The 18,146-nt window shown below is 39.4% G+C and overlaps 1 protein-coding gene across 1 annotated transcript in view; it reads left to right on the forward strand.

Moving 5' to 3' along the window:
• The first annotated feature begins 416 nt into the window (after positions 1–416).
• The window catches only part of MKX (mohawk homeobox), a 95,058-nt gene continuing 77,328 nt past the window's right edge, over positions 417–18,146 (forward strand). The window contains exons 1-4 of the mRNA XM_007951931.1: positions 417–604; positions 2,498–2,657; positions 14,241–14,394; positions 14,824–15,159. Coding sequence (XP_007950122.1) covers positions 417–604; positions 2,498–2,657; positions 14,241–14,394; positions 14,824–15,159 — 838 coding nt within the window. The remainder of the gene's footprint in view (positions 605–2,497; positions 2,658–14,240; positions 14,395–14,823; positions 15,160–18,146) is intronic.

The following is an 18,146-nucleotide window of genomic DNA, read 5'->3' on the forward strand; positions in this document are numbered from 1 at the left end:
TCTGGAGTGTGCTGCTTCCAGATTAAAACCAAGACCCGGAGGCTGGTTTGTGAATTACTTCTTTTTTGCCATGCGGGTGAATTATTCCCGGTGAGGTTCCCTGAGGAACTTGATTCCTGGAGCAAGAAGGAGAGCAGGAACCCCGCGAGTAGGCTGCTGGCAATACTGGAGGGTGCACCGAGAGTGTGCCAAGGTGGGAGTGCACGGTAGGGAGAAGTATGGGTTCCTGGTCTAGGTGCCATCGCTTCTCCCCTCGCCCCCCCCCCCTAAGTTCGGCGCCTGGGACCCTTAAGGATCCGAGCACTTTCCCTGAGTAACGCGATGCACTTAATCTCCTAGAACCCGAACCCTGCAGAGCCCGGCGGCCTGGTCCCGAGGCGCTGCGGCCGTGCTGCGCACCTCTGCCAGCCCGCATCATGAACACCATCGTCTTCAACAAGCTCAGCGGCGCGGTGCTTTTTGAAGACAGCGGAGCTCCAGAGAGGGAGAGGGGCAGCCGGCCCTACGGCGGAGTCCTGGACAGTCCCCACGCGCGCCCGGAAGTGGGCATTCCCGATAGTCCGCCCCTCAAGGACAACCTCGGCCTGAGACACCGGAGGACAGGGTATGCGCAGTTCTCCTGGGACCCCTCAGCCCTCAGTCTGCCTGCAAGGGGTAGAGGTGGGGGCGGCGAGCTGCGTGGGAGTGCAACTGACAAACGTTGGTCTGCGGCTCAGGGGCCCTGCGTTTTCCCGGGGGGGGGGGGGGGGGGCAGGCCTCTTCTTGTTTTCTCGCGTTTCATTTTAAGGTATTAGTATCAAAATATGAAGGGATCAATTAGTCAGAAAGTTCAAAAGGACACTAGGAAAAGCCCTAGTCCTCCGATACCTGGACCTCGAGAGTAGGGGGTTACTTATCCCTCTCCCGACCCGCGAGTGCAGACGCGCGGCTAAGGATGAAGCACAAAGTACTGGGTAGGAAGCATGGACAGGAGCAGAAACCCCTACGAATGAACCAGAGCTGGGCCAAGCAGTCGAGAATTCCCAGGTCAGGTCAACATAGGCAAGACCTGTGGGCTTTTTTGTCTTCTGTTCAGAAGAGGACTTCGCCACGGCCTCGCGAGGTGCCTTGCTTTCGCCAAGGTGTCGGGAAGGTTGGCTTTTCGCAGAGCGCCCCGGGTGCGCCGTCCCGGCTCTGCGGAGCCTTCTACTAGCCTGTAAAAGGAGGGTGTGTGCCTGCTGTGTTTCGATTCAGCGGGATGTGGGGGGCGTTGGGGTGCGGTAGCTCGAGGGGTGGGCAAGCTGCTAGAGCTGCTTGTGCGTGAAGGGCTGTCTGTACCTCCGCCAGACCTTAGCAGCTTTTGGAGTGTCCTGCTGGGGGAGGGGCGACCGTTCTGGCCGTTTCCACCTTAACGATTGCATCAGCTGCTTGTTCTGCGGCATTGCTGGTTAGTAAAATAGAGATTAGGTTTCATCAAAATGTTACTACCATTCCATTCAAATGGAGTTGCATTTCAAAGTATTTAAAGAGGCAAAAGCCCAGGAGGCTGCAGCGCAGGCGCGCGAGCCTTTCGGAGTGCTGGGCGTGCGGGTGGCGGCGCCGCGACACCTTCCGGAGCCGCCCGGGAGCGCAGCTATGGACGTTCGGCTCCCGGCCTGTGCCGCTTCTGTCTCCTTTCGTTTTAATATGCTTTTTCCTGAGGTCTTTTTACTTTATCTGATGGGACAGAGCTTTCCATTCAGCTCTTCCATTTGTCAGAAAACGATCCCTAGAGTGTTTCCTTAGGTTCTGCATACTTCCTTCACCTTCCCGCCTCCCCTTTTTTGTTTTTTGGAAAGTTTCCCCTCTTTTCAAAGAGCGAACGGGAGAGGCTCGAGGGTGGTGAGGCGGCCGTCATCCGTTGCTTTAATCCCGCCATCCAAAGGGCGACCTTTCCCTTAACCACACGCGACAAGAAACCCTTGGTGGCAGGTGGAAGTTTTCTGAAGAACGTTAGAGAATCGGCAGCTGGGACCTGGCCCGCTAGGCCAACGCTAACGAGGACGCGGTGCTGGGGCAGGGAAGGATAACAGTTGGTCCTGCTGCCCAGATCTGTGTCTTGAATAACATTTTTATTCAAATAACTTTACCAGCGTCTCCTAAACCTCTAACCTTAAATGGGTTCAAAATATCTCCCTTTTAAAGATAAACCTAGCATCCCCTCAATGCTACATGATCTCCAGAATTGCCAGGCTACTAGAAATAGAGGAAATGACACCTGACCCAGAAACACATTAATAGTGTTTTTCCCATCCCTTGCTTTGCTTCAACCTCGGCGCCTTATACCCCTGTCGCGCGCGTGGGGCAAGGGCGCACAGCCAGGCTGGATGCCCTAGGGTGCAGGGTGGGGACTCGGCGTCCCTTAGTGGCCAAGGTGGGGGGCTGCCGCGTCTGAAATGCGACAAGGCATAGAGGATCCCGGAGGGCAGCGCCCAGACAGGGCCGCTCACCAGGGCCTCCTCCTCCACCCGTGTCTCAGGGCCCGGCAGAATGGCGGGAAGGTGAGGCACAAGCGGCAGGCCCTGCAAGACATGGCGCGGCCCCTCAAGCAGTGGCTTTACAAGCATCGTGACAACCCGTATCCTACCAAGACGGAGAAGATACTCTTGGCCCTCGGCTCGCAGATGACGCTAGTTCAGGTAATCAGGGTCCACCAAGCTCCAGACCTGTCTCCCAACACTTGGCGTTTGTGCGATTCTCCACGTGGCGCGTCTCCCTGGAGAAGTATGGAGGTGGGGTGGATGGGAGAGAGGCAGGACCCAGATGCTCTGGCGGTAAATTCCTGCTGTTGAGGATGAAGAGGGGTTGGCACAGGTGCTGAGTTTTTCTGTTTTGGGAAAACAGTTTCCTGGTTTCATCTCATCCTTAGCTATCAGTTCAGTGCAAAAGCTTGGTCCTGTTGGGCTTATATCATCTATGTTGTTAGGTACGGAAGTGAAAAGTCAATTGCATAGTTAGGAGACGCTCACCAACCATACATGGATGTACACAAATGTTAGTACCCGCAATGACTTTCTAGGCCTTAGTGTGCATCAGAATCACCTGGAGGGCTTTTTAAAACACAAATTGCTGGACCTCATCCAGAGTTCATGGTTCAGTAAGTTTGAATGTGGATAATTTGCATTTCTAAAAAGTTTCCAGGTGATGCTGAAACCAAGGGTCCTGTACCATACAGGACCTTACAGAACGGCTCTCTGTATTAAGGTCCTGTATTAAATCTCAAGTGCAACTTTCAAAATTAGCATTGCTAACAAAGGATAGGGAGCTCTGGTAGCATAGTGGCTAAGACACTTGCCTGCTAACCAGACGGCTGGCGGTTCAAACCCACCAGCCACTCCTCGGAAGGAAGGTTGGGCAATCCTACTTCCGTAGTGATAACTGCCTCGGAAACCCAAGGAGGGGTCGCTATGAGTCGGGGCCGACTCGACGGCACATAACAACAACAACAACAACAAAGGATAAGTAGTGGTTTTTGGATTTCTTTCTTTCTTTCTTTTTTTAAATAGGAGGCATTGTGGGCATCAGCAATACTTTATTGCTTGATGTTTCTACTTGTTAAGATAGATTTCAAAAGATTGGGGTACTTTGCCACATGTAAAGAAATGGTATGCATAGGTTGTTTCTTCTCTAGTGAACCGCACTTTTTTATATTTGACTCGTCTTCCTGTGTAACTTTCATATTCATAACAACATGGTAAGGTAGAGAAGTTACTGTCAACATTTTACAGATAACATAACCAAGGCACATGGAAGTTAAGTGTTATTAAGGGGTAGAGATAGCTCTTGAAATAAAATAATTCCAGATCACATGCCGTTTCTGCCACATTACAGTTTTCTTTAAGAGATACAGTGATGTGGATGTTTATACATGCACATAGAACAAAATTTATTCAGAAAGAGGAAGAGGAGCTAGAGGAGCAGATAAATTTGGTATATTACGGTAGTATTATATCAGTGCTTTTGTGAAATTTTGGGCATTTCATTAAATTTAAATAACAGAGGAATCCTGCAGTGAAAAGCAATATTTAACTAACATAAAATTAAAATATTAAAGTTGCTTTCCAGAGTATTTAAAATTGTCCTTTAGGAATTACTGGAAAGTTTGACAAAGCAGGAGAGTTCAGGCATATCAAAACATATGTGCTTCTGTCTGCTGCTTTTCAGAAAATAACTATAGAGGAAAACATCTGCTTTCCTTTATATTAACAGGCAATAGTCTTAATAGTGATTTGCTGTGGCACTGGAGGGGAAAATTAATTTAGTGTTCTTGGCTTAATATTCATATAACATAAAAGTATGAACTTTTCAATGATTTACAAAAATAGTTTCTAGATAAATTACTTCTGTCAGAAAAACTTGACCTATGAAAATAAATACACATTTAAATTTCAGTTTAAATAGATTGGCTATTTATTTTTAAAATACATTAATTTATAGAGCTATTTGTATGTTTCAGAATGATATCAACAATAACGTATTAGATTATTTTGGTTAATTATATAGTTCCATATGTAATGCTTGGCATTCTTTCATACTAAAACCCAAACTCATTGCCATTGAGTCAATTCCAACTCATAGCAACCCTACAGTACAGAGTAGAACTTTCTCATAGGGTTTCTAAGGCTGTAATCTTTACAGAAGCAGACTGCCACATCTTTCTCCTGCAGCGTGGCTAGTGGGTTTGAACCACTGATCTTTTGGTTAGCAGCCAAATGCTTTAACCACTATGCCAGCAGGTACCTTTCTTTTATACAGAAAACAAAAAAGGTTTGTGACATATTTTAGAGCATTTTTAAATTCAGAAAAAAAATATTTATTTGTTATAATAATAATAATGATAAAATTATTATTAGCAGAGACATTCAAATTTTCTTTCTTAGTAGTTTTGTCAAGCTGCAATACAAATAGTTGTAATTTTGACACAGAGTAAAATTATTTGGTCCCTCTATATGATAGTTCAAATACAAATAACAATTCTTTTTGTGTTCAGATTTTGGTAAGGTTTATTTTTCTAATTTACATGAAATTTCCTTTCAATTCAAAATGGTTTTCTTTCTCTGATACTAGTTTTCAGAGAATAAAAATGCACAGAAATGTGTGATTTTAAATGGTGCAAGATAATTACTTATAATGATAAGTGATACTTGTATAATGATTTCCAAATTTTATAGTAAATGATGTCGGTTTCTGGAACTTTAAAGTGACAAAAAGTAGGAAAAATCAAAGTATATAGCATAACTAAGGGTATACATACACATGTGTATGTGTGTGTGTATATATATATGTTTGTGTAAGTGCTATCCTTTCATCATATTTATTCAATCTGTATGCTGAGCAAATAACCTGAGAAGCTGGAGAATATGAAGAAGAATGTGGCATCAGGATTAGAGGTAGACTCACTGACAACCTGCGATACGCAGATGACACAATCTTGCTTGCTAAAAAAGTGAAACTTGAAGCACTTACTGATGAGGATCAATGACTAGAGCCTTCAGTGTGGATTCTACCTCAACATAACAAAAATCCTCATAACTAGACCAATAAGCAACATCATGAGAAACAGAGAAAAGATTGAAGTTGTCAATCTTTTACTTGGATCCACAATCAACACCCATGGAAGCAGCAGCTAGAAAATCAAATGACATATTGCTTTGGGAAAATCTGCTGCAACAAATCTCTTTAAAGGTTAAAAAGCAAAAATGTCACTTTGAGAACTAAATGATTTTGCCTAACCCAAGCCATGGTCTTTCAATCACCTCATATGCATATGAAAGCCAGACAATGAATAAGGAAGACCAAAGAAGAATTGATGCCTTTGAATTGTGGTGTTGGTGAAGAATATTGAATATACTACATTGTACTACCAGATGAATGAACAAATCTGCAGTGGAAGAAATACAGCAAGAATGCTCCTTTGAAGGAGAGGAAGTGTTATCAGGAAGGACCTGTCCTTGGAGAAGGACATCATGTTTGGTAAAGTAGGAAAAAAAAAAACAAGCCAAACTCACTGCCATCGAGTTGATTCTGACTCATGGCGACCCTCTTTGGGTTTATGAGGTGGTAAATCTTTAGAGAAGTAGATTGCCCCATCTTCTGTGGAGTGGCTGATGGGTTTGAACCTTCTGGTTAGCAGACAAATGCCTCAGGCACTATGCTACCAGAACTCCTTTGGTGAAGTGGAGGGTCAGTGAAAAAGAGGAAGACCCTCAACAACATGAACTGACAGAATGGCTGCAACAATGGGCTCAGATCTAGCAAAGATTGTGAGGATGACCCAGAACCAGGCAGCGTTTTCTTCTATTGTACAGGGGGTTGCTGAGTTGGAACCAATTCAGCAGCCCCTAACAACAACAACAAGTCAGAAATATACTAACATCCAAAACAAATTCTGACTCTATGGTCAAACCAAGTAAAATATAGCAAGACTTTACATATCTGGAGGGAGTTGGAGAATGAAACTATGATCTGAATAAAGCTTTTGATCCCTGCAAATTAGACCTCCATTTAATGAATCAGATTCTCCCAGTGAATAAATTACCTTTGTGGAGTCAAAGTTCGTGAGGAGAGTGATCAAGTCTTACTCATCTTTGTACCCCCATATCATGCCAGCACAGTGCTTTCTATGTAAATACTTAGTATATGATTGTAGAATAAGTAAGTTCCTTTTGGAAAATGATGGTATAAACACCATATGGCTTTCCCAAATACCCTTCTGACAATTAGAGAATGTCTTGAAATCTGACTAAGATGTATTAGTTTGAAAATCTGCCCCATTGTAGGAAATACACAGAGGGCAGCTCGCTATCTTTATGGTGGTTTTGCAGAGCACTAACACAAGTATAACTCATTTTATTTTCAAAATGTCTGGAAATTGTCATATTTTTATGTCTATAGACAAATGTGGAGTGCTTCTCTTATTTCTGGCTCTAAATTCCTATTTCTTGTTCAGTGCAATGCCTCCTATCTCTTGTTTCTCATGGTTTATATTAACAAGCTGTCAACATAATTCTTTTATCCCTTAACTACAAGAGTGTCTTGTCTTTTGAGAATTTCTTTACACTTAACTTCTTTTTTCTCCCATTGTGTGTCAAACTGTCAAGCTTTTCATAATAATTTTGCCTTACTAGGCAGTCCCCGGGTTATAAACGAGATCCATTCCTAACTATGTCTTTAAGAATTTGTAGATCAGTCAGAGCAGGTGCATATGGTTCTTATTTAGCCTTACTTTAGTGTGAGAAAAGGCTCAAAGGCTGTTTAGTGATTTAAAAGCTGCATGTGCAGCAAGTGAAGGTGATTGTGATGAAGAATTTGTTGAATGTAGGGGTTGGTTCAATCATTTCAAAGTGAGGGGAAATTTATATAACATTAAAGTTGGGCTTCAAACAGGTAAGCAGAGTGAAGACAGTAGCACCCTGCTCAAATATGGCAGCTCCTGCCCATACATGGCAGAGCCCTGCTCATAGATGGCAACTGGTGCTGCCAGTAAGCCAATCTCACACATCAGGCTCCTGAAAGTACTCACTAGGACTTTACCGAGTCTCCCATTCAGAGCTTCAATCCATAATTTTTCCCGTTCCTGTTACTGTGAGGAATCACCAAAATTGTAAAAGTTCAGGTTGATTCCAGACAGAATCAGTTCTAATTTGGTTCGAAGCCCTGCTTAAAGGACAAGTTGGAATTGTCCATTAAGCAGACATTTGTAACACAGGTACTGCCTGTATTTCATTACTCTTCAATTGATAAAGAAGGACATTTAAACCAGTTGGTAATCTCCCTTGAAACCTAGAAACAAAAAAAGCTGACACTTCAGCAGAAGAAATATTTTTAAGACTTAAAGATGAATATTTTCTGATGAATAGAAACTCTAAGGACATTAATCAGCACCTCTGTGTTTTCATCCTTGAAAAATGAAGTGGAAAGAATCATTTATACAGCTGTCAATTATTTTTACTCATTAGACTTGGCAATCTATGTTAATTTGGTACAACTAGCTTTGACTTTCATTTGCATCAGTGACCTGGCACCTTCCTACCGAGAAGTAGTATGTTTATAAAATGCACAGGAAGATGATTTGTATGTGTGTATGTCTCCACTTCGTTGTTGTGTGTCATTAAGTCCATTCCCATTCATGGCAACCCCATGTGTTACAGAATAGAACTACTCCATGGCTATAATCTTTACAAAAACAGATTGCCAGGGCTTTTCCTCAAGGGTGCCACTGGGTGGGGTCAAACAATTAAGCTTTCAGTTATCAGCCCATTCCAAACTGTACCATCCAGGGACCTTGTCTTGACTTTAACCAACAAAAATATTTCACCGTTTGGTTCCAATCACTATCCATTATTCAAAGATTATAAACACACACTTTGTATTCTCAAAATTTAAATAGGTTTATTGTGGATAAATGTATAATGGTACCCCATGGTGGTTTTGTAATATTGCAGAATATGCTGTTTATCAAGGAATAATTTTCTTTGGAGAAATTGTTCAAAGGACAGCAGATGAGAGCTATATCTGGTTTCAATAATTCCCCTTATTCAAGAGTATGTACACACACACACCTATATATTTTTTAAGTAGATTTATTTTTTTTTAAATATAAGATGCAACATCTCCTTGAAATGACTTCTTTCATTATCATAATACAGAGTATAGTGCAGATAGAGTTTGAGATTACATTTTAATGATTAATGCTGCCTCTTCTGATAGTACCAAATCAAAAAACCAAACCCATTGCTGTCAAGTCAATTTCAACTCATTGTGACCCTATAAGATAGAGAATTACCCCATAGGGTTTCCAAGGCTCTAAATCTTGACAGAAGCAGACTGCCACATCTTTCTCGTGTGTAGTGCCTAATGGTTTCCAACCACTGACCTCTGAGTTAGTAGCCCAGCACTTTAATCATTGTACCACCAGAGCTCTTTCTTATAGAAGTTTCAAATTCCTGTGATATGTCTGATATGTCCATGTACTATTTGTGTAAAACTGCTATGTTGCAGAATATGTCAAATAACTTGATATATTTACAATTTTGCTTGGCATTGAGTGCTTCTATTGAGACATAAATGCAGTTATTAACTACAAGGCATAACAGCCAAAAAAAACTCATTGATGTCTACTTGATTCTGACTCATAGCAACACTATGGGACAGAGTAGAACTGCTCTATAGGGTTTTCAAGGCTATAATCTTTATGTAAGCAGACAGCAACAATATCTTTCTCCCATGGACCAGCTGGTGGGTTTGAACTGCTGACCTTTTAGATTATTGGCTGAACACTTAGCTCTGGTGGCATAGTGCCTAAGGCATTTGACTGTTAACTAGAAGGTTGGTGGTTTAAACCCACCAGCCACTCCTCAGAAAGAAGACTGGGAAATCTACTTCCATAGAGATAATCCCTCGGAAACCCAAGGAGGGGTTGCTATGAATTGGGACTGGCTTGAAGGCAGTGAGTTTGCTTTTTGAGTACTTAACTACTGTGCCACTAGGGCTCATTAAAAAAAAAAAAAAAAACCCTAGTTGCCATCAGTCCGATTCCTACTCATGGCAACTCCATGTACATCAGAGTACAACTGTGCTCCACAGGATTTACAGTAGTTGGTTTTGTGGAAGTAGATTGCCAGGCCTTTCTTCTGAGGAGGCTCTGGGTGGACTTGAACTGCCAACTTTTTGGTTAGCAGCCGAGCACATAAACTGTTTGCAACAAGGCTTATAACAGCTGTTAAATATTCATAAAAAACCTTACATTGATCCTTCTGCATTGTCTCAAGTGTTATACTACATGGTGTGGAAATGGTGCTCAAAGTTTCAATTAAACAACCCAGAATAAGTTTGTTAACTCAGTGTAGTTGAAGGTGGACAGATGCCAATGTATCCCTTTGGGTTTATTGTGATTGCTCAGTCAATATGATGGATGTAAACACTTCTGTTAGAGTATGATGAAAATTACTTAGTCTTCTCTTCTAGCTTCTAGAGATTTGGTTCTCGAAGCTTTTGCTATAAAACAAAAGGCTTTTAAAACTCTGAGTTTGGCATTAAAATGCTGGTCCAGAACCTACCCTTGATAAGGAGGCCTGTTTCATGTAAAATAAAATTTAAAGAGACTCTGAATGACAAGCTGTACTAATCCATAGTCGTGATAAGTAGAAATTTTGAATCGGTATTTTTACCTTCAGTGAAAGAAGGAATTTGCATTAATTCATCAAGAAAAAAAATTGCAAACATAGTTATTTATATAAATTAGTTAACCCAACTATTTGTTTCCTGTTTGTACAACTTAATACAAGTAGATATTAAACACCTAGGGCTATAATCCAGGGAAACCTGGGTGGTTTAAGCAGTTTGCGATCTGCTGCTAACCTAAACCGCTGGTGATTCATCCCACCCAGTAGTTCCTCGGAAGAAAGGCTTAGCAATCAGCTTCTGTAAAGATTACAGCCAAGAGAACCCTTTGGAGCAGTTCTATTCAGTAACATACGGAGTCGTCATGAGTCAGAATCAACTCAACAGCAACGGGCTTTGATTTTCTTTCTGTTTTTGTTTTGTTTTTTGTTTGTTTGTTTTTGGCTCAGAGCTATAATCCGGCCCTCCAGTTGTACTGTAAACTTCAGAGACTCCAAAATACTTGCAGAGTAAATATATTAGCAGATTGGGTGCTGATCAAACTTATGAAATCTGTATATAAGTAGCCTAGTTTGCACATTAGCAAACCTGTCTGGAAAATCTACTAATGTGTAACTATTGCCGTATGGTGAGAACTGTGAGTATATAAACCATGAGAAAAGGTATGGCCTCTCTATGTAAAAGGTAGTTAATCCTATCATGACATTTAAAGGTTTTTCATTTTTATATGTGAGAACTACAGTGCACTAAGTATTTTTTTTTATTAGAAAGTCATTGCATTTTTGTTTTATGAAGAATTTCATAAGAATTGGATTTTATGCTGTAGTATGTGGTGGCTTTCCTAAGATTTAAGGTTAATTTGAATTATTTATATTGTCTGGTAAAGAAACTTAAAAAATTTGGAGGTGGATTTTTTTTTAAATTTTTATTGTGATTTGGGTGAAAGTTTACAGAGCAAATTCATTTTCCATACAGTAGTTCATACCCATTTTGTTCTATGACATTGACTGCAGTCCCCACAATGTAACAGCTCCCTTCCAACTTCCCCCCTCTAGTTATCTCTTCCCTGTGTCCTTCTTTCCTATGCATCCCTGCCCCCTGAGCTAGCTCCCTGTGGATTTTTTGAAAAGGCTGTCATCAGTGTGTGGGAAGAGCAAGGAATGACTTAAACACACATAACTGATTGCATATAGAGTAGTGGTTGAGAGCAGAAGGTAGTTTAGTACCAACTATAAAGAGAATTAGGGCGTCAAATGCAAATGGTTTGTATTTGACTAATGACCTAAAAGTTGCTGGTTTGAACTCACCCAGTGGCACCACAGAAGAAAGATCTGGCGATCTGCTTGTGTTAAGATTGTAGCCTTAGAAACCCTATAGAAGAGTTCTACTCTGTAACATATGGGGTTGCCATGAGTCAGATTCAACTCGATGGCAAAGTGTTTGGTTTTTCATAAGGTGAATGCTGCCCGTCTGATGACCTTCTGATCTCCTATGGTTGACTGTTCTAAGGAGTGCATTTTCCTGGTGTAGTTGTTCAGGACATAAGCCTTTCTATCGTATGGCTGAGAGTTGAGCCATGGGACTGAGTCCAATTCCAGGCCCAAAGGCTGATGAGGGTCCATAGTCTCAGGGGTTTCCCTAGTCTCTATCTGACTAGTTTTCTGTGGCCAGTTTTCTTCACAAGTGGATGACCTCTTCCTTCTTCCGAGTCTGTCTTAGTCTGGAGGTTCAGAGAAAAAGGGGAAGACCCTCAGTGAGCTAGATTGACACAGTGACTGCAACAATGGGCTCAAGCGCAGCAAGGATAGTGAGGATGGCACAGGACCGGGCATTGTTTTCTTCTGTTGTACACAGGGCCGCTGTGAGTTACAGCCAACTTAATGGCACCTAACAGCAATAACATCCAGCCAGTAATCCTGGTCTTCTTTATGTTTTTGAATTTTCTTCCACATTATTTTTGTTACTCTATCCAGCATCTCCAATTCTGATTGCTTTCTGAGGAAACCAGGTCTCTATGTATTATTCCACATTCACAGGATAATGGAACATTAATGAGGTTAAAGAAGTCAAGTGATTAGATCAAAATGATGCATGGACACTTGCATTTGATGATTATTGTTGAGATTCGTTCAAAAGGATGGAGTGAAGATAGAGTAGTTTTCAAGAATTATTTCCTAAAATTCTTGGTTAGTAGTAGCCAGGACTTAGACAAACATTTTGGCAATAAGTTGGAGAGTAGGAAGAAGGTTTAAGAGATGTAATGAAGAAAGAGGCCAGTCACTTGGTACTTCCATCAATTTAAAAGGACAGTTATCATTGCTTATGGTGCAAAGAAGGTAATATTGAATAGGTCATCATTATTTACACTGGAAAAAACTACATGTTTTATCCATCAGGACAAGGAAAAAAGATATCAATTTTTTTTCTTCCTCTTTTTAAGTAGAAACAACCAAAGGTCCACTCAATAATTAGGGTTTGAGCAATGTGGGGAAAAAAATGTGTATTTATAGTATAGATCTAAAAAAAGAAACTCCCAGTACAAACATTGCCACACAAACCATTATAGAAACATGGGATCCTGTTCTGGAACATACTGACAAAAAATATTTATTTAATTCTCTTTCCATGTATCATTCTTTTAAAAACAAATATGGCCTTTAAAATACATACTGATATTTTAGAAGAAACCTCAAGTACGATTTTAGCCTCTGAAAACCTAAAAAAAACGGGACTACTTTTTCTTTGTTCTGGAGCATTTTCTTCATTCTTTGCCTCACCTCTTTGCTGTAGAAGTATTTGATTCTTAGCTTAAACAGGCATGCCCTTTGGCTTTTCGTTCCTCCCCTTATGTCTCTAATTGCTGTATTTCTGACTACTTTGTTAACTCCTCTTTTTACAATCCTACTTATTGACAGTGGTCCTTGAACATCATTTTTTCCTGCCCACTGTCACAGTTTCAGCTATCACCTCTGTGCATTTGACTCCCAGAATGAATCTGTCTCTCCCTTATGTTTCAGATACTCACTTTGATATTCTTAAAGGACATTTTACCTGCATATTTTTCGAGGACCTCACACTAAACATTTCGCTAATCAGATACATCACTTCACAAGCCTGTTTTCTTTTGCAAAGTGATACCACCTACCCTTCTCTTATAGGAGCATTGGTGGCACGTTGGTTAAATGTTTGGCTGCTAACTGAAAGGTTGGTGGTTCAAACCAACCCACTCAGTGGCTCCATGGGCAAAAGACCTCATGATCTGTTCTTTTAAAGATTACAGCCAAAAGAACCCTATGGGGCAGTTCTGAGTCACTACAAGTTGAAAATCGACTTGATGACACCAAACAACAAACCTTTTGATTACACATGCTGATGATTATTCAAGCTCATCTTTAACTCTTTCCTATTTCTCCGATGTCTCTTGAATTCGATTTATATTTGTTTCTCCATCTTCTTTATTGGGAATATACTTCCCTACCTACTCTACCTAACATGTTCTACCCTTCCTCAAAAGCCTAGCTTAAGTTTCTCATTAAGTCTTAAGTAATCTCTTCTTCCTTTGGACTTCTGTATCATTTTATTTTAATGCCTTTCATAGCATTTATTACATTCTTCTTTTAGAATTTTTTGTATACTATCCTGTCTCTCTTACTAAGGAGCCGTAGTGGTACAAACTATTAAGCACTCTGCTGCTAACCAAAAGGTTGGTGGTTTGAACCCGCCCAGTAGCTCTGTGGGGAAAGACGTGGTAATCTGCTCCCATAAAGATTACAGGCAAGAAAACCTGACAGGGCAGTTCTACTTTGTCACAGTGTCACTGTGGGTCAAAATTGACTCAATAGCACACAACAACATCCTATCTCTCTTACTGGACTAAAGTTTTCTTGATGGCAAGGCCTTTTTTTTTCTTTTCCTCTCACAATACAGTGAGTGCTAAGTGTTCAGCATGAATGTATTAATATGAATGTCCATTACAATCAAGTCCTGGGAATGTATAAAAATCAGAGCTGCTGAGAAAGGTTTAGGTCCTTTATGATATAGTAATTGTATGATGGGTTCTGTTTTTGTGTTTTGTTAATTAAAAAATATTACTTTTTTAGGTGTCAAATTGGTTTGCTAATGCAAGACGTCGGCTTAAGAATACTGTTCGGCAGCCAGATTTAAGCTGGGCTTTAAGAATAAAATTATACAACAAGTATGTTCAAGGAAATGCTGAGAGGCTTAGTGTGAGCAGCGATGATTCATGTTCTGAAGGTTTGTTAATATTTTTACTTTGCTTTCTTTACTTTGTGTCTGTAACAAGAAGTTCACCTCAATTGCTATTTTTAAGGTTTGAGCCCACAAAATATGATGGTGCCATAACAGTTCTTTTTTATTGCATGAGGTAACTTCGCTTTTACAGTACTATAAATGACCAACGGAATTATGGCCTTTTCCTCTTGTTTATAGATTTATCATGTGTCAGAATAGTATTTTCTGTAAAATTCATTAAAATCAAACTACCATACAGAGAAATCACCTACCAATCTGGCTTTTCTTTGTCTAAAAATTAATCCTGAATAGCAACAATAATTTAATACATTTTAAATATTTTTCTTTACATATGTTTAATGGTTCAAGGTAACAGTTGAACAGTTGGGTAAAAGTGCGTAAGTACTACTTAGTGATATTTCTTGCCTTTAGATGGAGAAAATCCTTCAAGAAACCACATGAATGAGGGGGGCTATAACAAGCCAGTTCACCATCCTGTGATGAAAAGTGAGAGCTCAGTGATCAAAACTGGAGTGAGACCAGGGTCAAGTGCAAGTGAGGACTACGTGTCACCCCCCAAATATAAGAGCAGCTTGTTGAACCGTTATCTTAATGACTCTTTGAGGCACGTCATGGCCACAAACTCTGCCATGATGGGGAAAACAAGACAAAGAAACCATTCGGGGTCCTTTAGCTCCAATGAATTTGAGGAAGAATTGGTGTCTCCATCGTCGTCAGAAACTGAAGGCAACTTTGTCTATCGCATGGGTAAGTCTGTGCTTTTTATGGTAGTTATGGTGATGCCTTGCTTAAAACAGAATTAAAACTGCAGGAGAAGGACCTATTTTTGACAGGCATAGATTTTTAAAATTATTTTTATTGCTTTTGCATCAGGTTATTCATAGATTGCCCATAGTTCAATTTTGAAGCTTTTGCTTCAAACCGATCATATATTTGTTAGGAAATGATGGTTACACTGGGAAATTTTCCTTCTTAATAATAATGATAACAGTTTTCACTCTTGATTATTTTTAATCTTCATGATAAACTTTCTTAGTGAAGGTGTATCCAGGCATACGTTGTTTTATTGTGCTTTGCTTTGTTGTACTTTCCAGACACTGTGATATTTACAAATTGAAGATTTGGCAGTCTCATCTGTCAGCACCATTTTTCCAATAACGTGCTCACTTCATGCCTCTGTGTCATATTTTGGTAATTCTCACAATATTTTACTTTTTCATAATGCTATTGCAAACTTAATAGACTACAATATAGTGTAAACATAACTTTTATATGCACTAGGAAACCGAAAAAGTCATGTGACTTGCTGTATTGCAATACTCCCTTATTTGCAGTTGTCTGGAACCGAAACCACAATATCTCCAATGTATATTGGCTTTTATGATTATAATGGAGGAATGTCCTGGAGTATAGCCAGCCATGCAAACACTTTGTGTTTTCTTTTAAATTCTTTGATTGCTACTACTGATGGGAAACGAACACACATTAGCATGGCTTTCATGAAGGAAACGAATAGGTCTGGCTTAACATTGCTTTGGAAATTTTACTTGCATTCCTGGAAAGTACAAGTAGGACTGATGAATACCTTTGAAAATTTGATTTACCTACTTGCTCAAAACTTTTGAGTTGCAGGTTTAGTAAAATTTTCTAGCTTGTCTTTGGTACCCAGAGAACTTTGCTGTTAAAAACTGACTGTTGGAGCATGTAGGAATAAGGGATATGTGTGACCTATATTCAGAGTAGCTAGAATTTGGGTCTCAAACTGGCAACAAAATTTAGAATTTTGGGGCTGGATATAACTTTAGAAAACATTTAGTCTGGCCACATTTTGTCACAGATAAAGAAATCCAGACCAAAGACATATAGCTAGTTACTATTCCCCAGATCAGGAGTGTAGCTGAGCCTGCACAAGAGACAAGAGGAGTAGCATTACTACTAGAATATTATTGTTACTGTTGCAACTGTGCCACCAATCATTTGTTGGGTAGTCATGATGTGCTAGGCCCTATGCTAAATACTGCACAATTGTTAATTTCATTTAGTCCTCATAATATGGAGGAACTTGGTATATAAACAATGTGGCTTTATAAAAAAAAAAAAAAACCTCACTGCTGTTGAGTCAGATCCGACTCATAGTGACCCCTCCTTGGGTTTCTGAGGTAGTACCACTACGGAAGTAGATTGCCTAACCTTCCTTCTGAGGAGTGGCTGGTGGGTTTAAACCTCCAGCTTTCTGGTTAGCAGTCAAATGCCTTAGGCACTACACCACCAGAGCTCCTCTTTATAAAGGAATCTAAATTTAGTCTATAAAATGCACCCTTCAGATTAATTAGCCATAAATCTGATTTTCAAGTGTCTACAGAATGTGCACAATATACACGACCTTTAAAGATTCAGAGAAAATGTCATCCATTTAAAAAACTTTAAATCAACCTCATTTCTCTTCACATCCCCAACGCTAACAATAAACACAACTCCAAACACCTGGAAATGTGAAAGTAGTCTTCCAACGAAAAACTGGGTCTCAAAAGAAGTAAAAGACACAATAGGAGACTATTTAGCAAATAATAAAAGTCCTGTATATTGTGAGAGCTAAGTAATATGACCAGAGCAGAACTTGGAGTTAATTCAGAGCTTTTTGAATGTTTATTTTCAGACAAAGGAAAAGAAATCAATCATTTAAGTACAGATAATTGAAAACAAGGAACAAAAATAAAATTAAAAAGGTAAAATAGAAAGCTGGGAAGTAGATAAGTAAATCAAGAGTTGACTCTTTGAAAGCAAAAATAGAATAAACAAATGAAATAAAGTTGTAAATAAGAAAGGAGATAATTATCTCAAGGAACACATAATTATTAAAGATTTTTAAAAAGTGTGAAGTACTATGCACAGTTGTTTAACAGTATACGTGAATGTGTAAATGGAACATACTGATATCATCTACACAAATTAAATTACAAATTCATAATTGGAAAAGTTTTAAAAGTCCAATAACTCAGGAAAAATTAAGTTTATAGTTAACCAGTTCCCCAAAAATATGACTTGATCAATAGAGCCATTGGTAAAGGGTTGCCCCCCAAAACTTTGAAGAAATAATTGCTTCTTGTGTTTTATAAATATTTATGGTGTGTATAAAAATATGCACAGTATTCCCAGATTTATAAAATGTAAAAGTTATCCTAATATTAAACCAGATTAAGATAGCATAAAAGTCAAAATATTTACTTATAATATCTATATTGAGTATGAAACATGAGAAATATTGATATTATAATATTACATGTAAAATGATACAAAATTATAGAAAGAGTGAATACAATTATGACAATACAAATGTGTGGGCAAAAACAGGAAAGATTTTTGGAAAAAATGAAATTCATTTTTATGAGGATGGATAATGGGAGGTCTGCTATTGAAAAGAAAAAGCTTTATAAATTTCTTTATGTTGCCTTGTAAAAGCAAGGTCTGTAAAACAAAGTCTGCAAAATATGTCTACAAAACTTACCCAGTGTGGTGAGTCTTCAGAAAATGCTCTTTTCAAAGGTGGCAAAATATAAAGTCAAATAGGGAATGCTTGTATAGTATGCTTGTATACTTAATGCTTTTTAAAGTTAAATATCTTGATTTATTTTTATTAAAGCATTCCAAATGCACTTGGTCCATATTATAGACTATTCCTTTACTAAGTTTTATTTTTAAATAAAAACATTTTTCTTTTTAGTTATGCAAGCAGT

This window comes from Orycteropus afer, unplaced genomic scaffold, assembly GCF_000298275.1.
Source record: "Orycteropus afer afer isolate SDZICR_OR568_19922 unplaced genomic scaffold, OryAfe1.0 scaffold00319, whole genome shotgun sequence".
NCBI lineage: Eukaryota > Metazoa > Chordata > Mammalia > Tubulidentata > Orycteropodidae > Orycteropus > Orycteropus afer.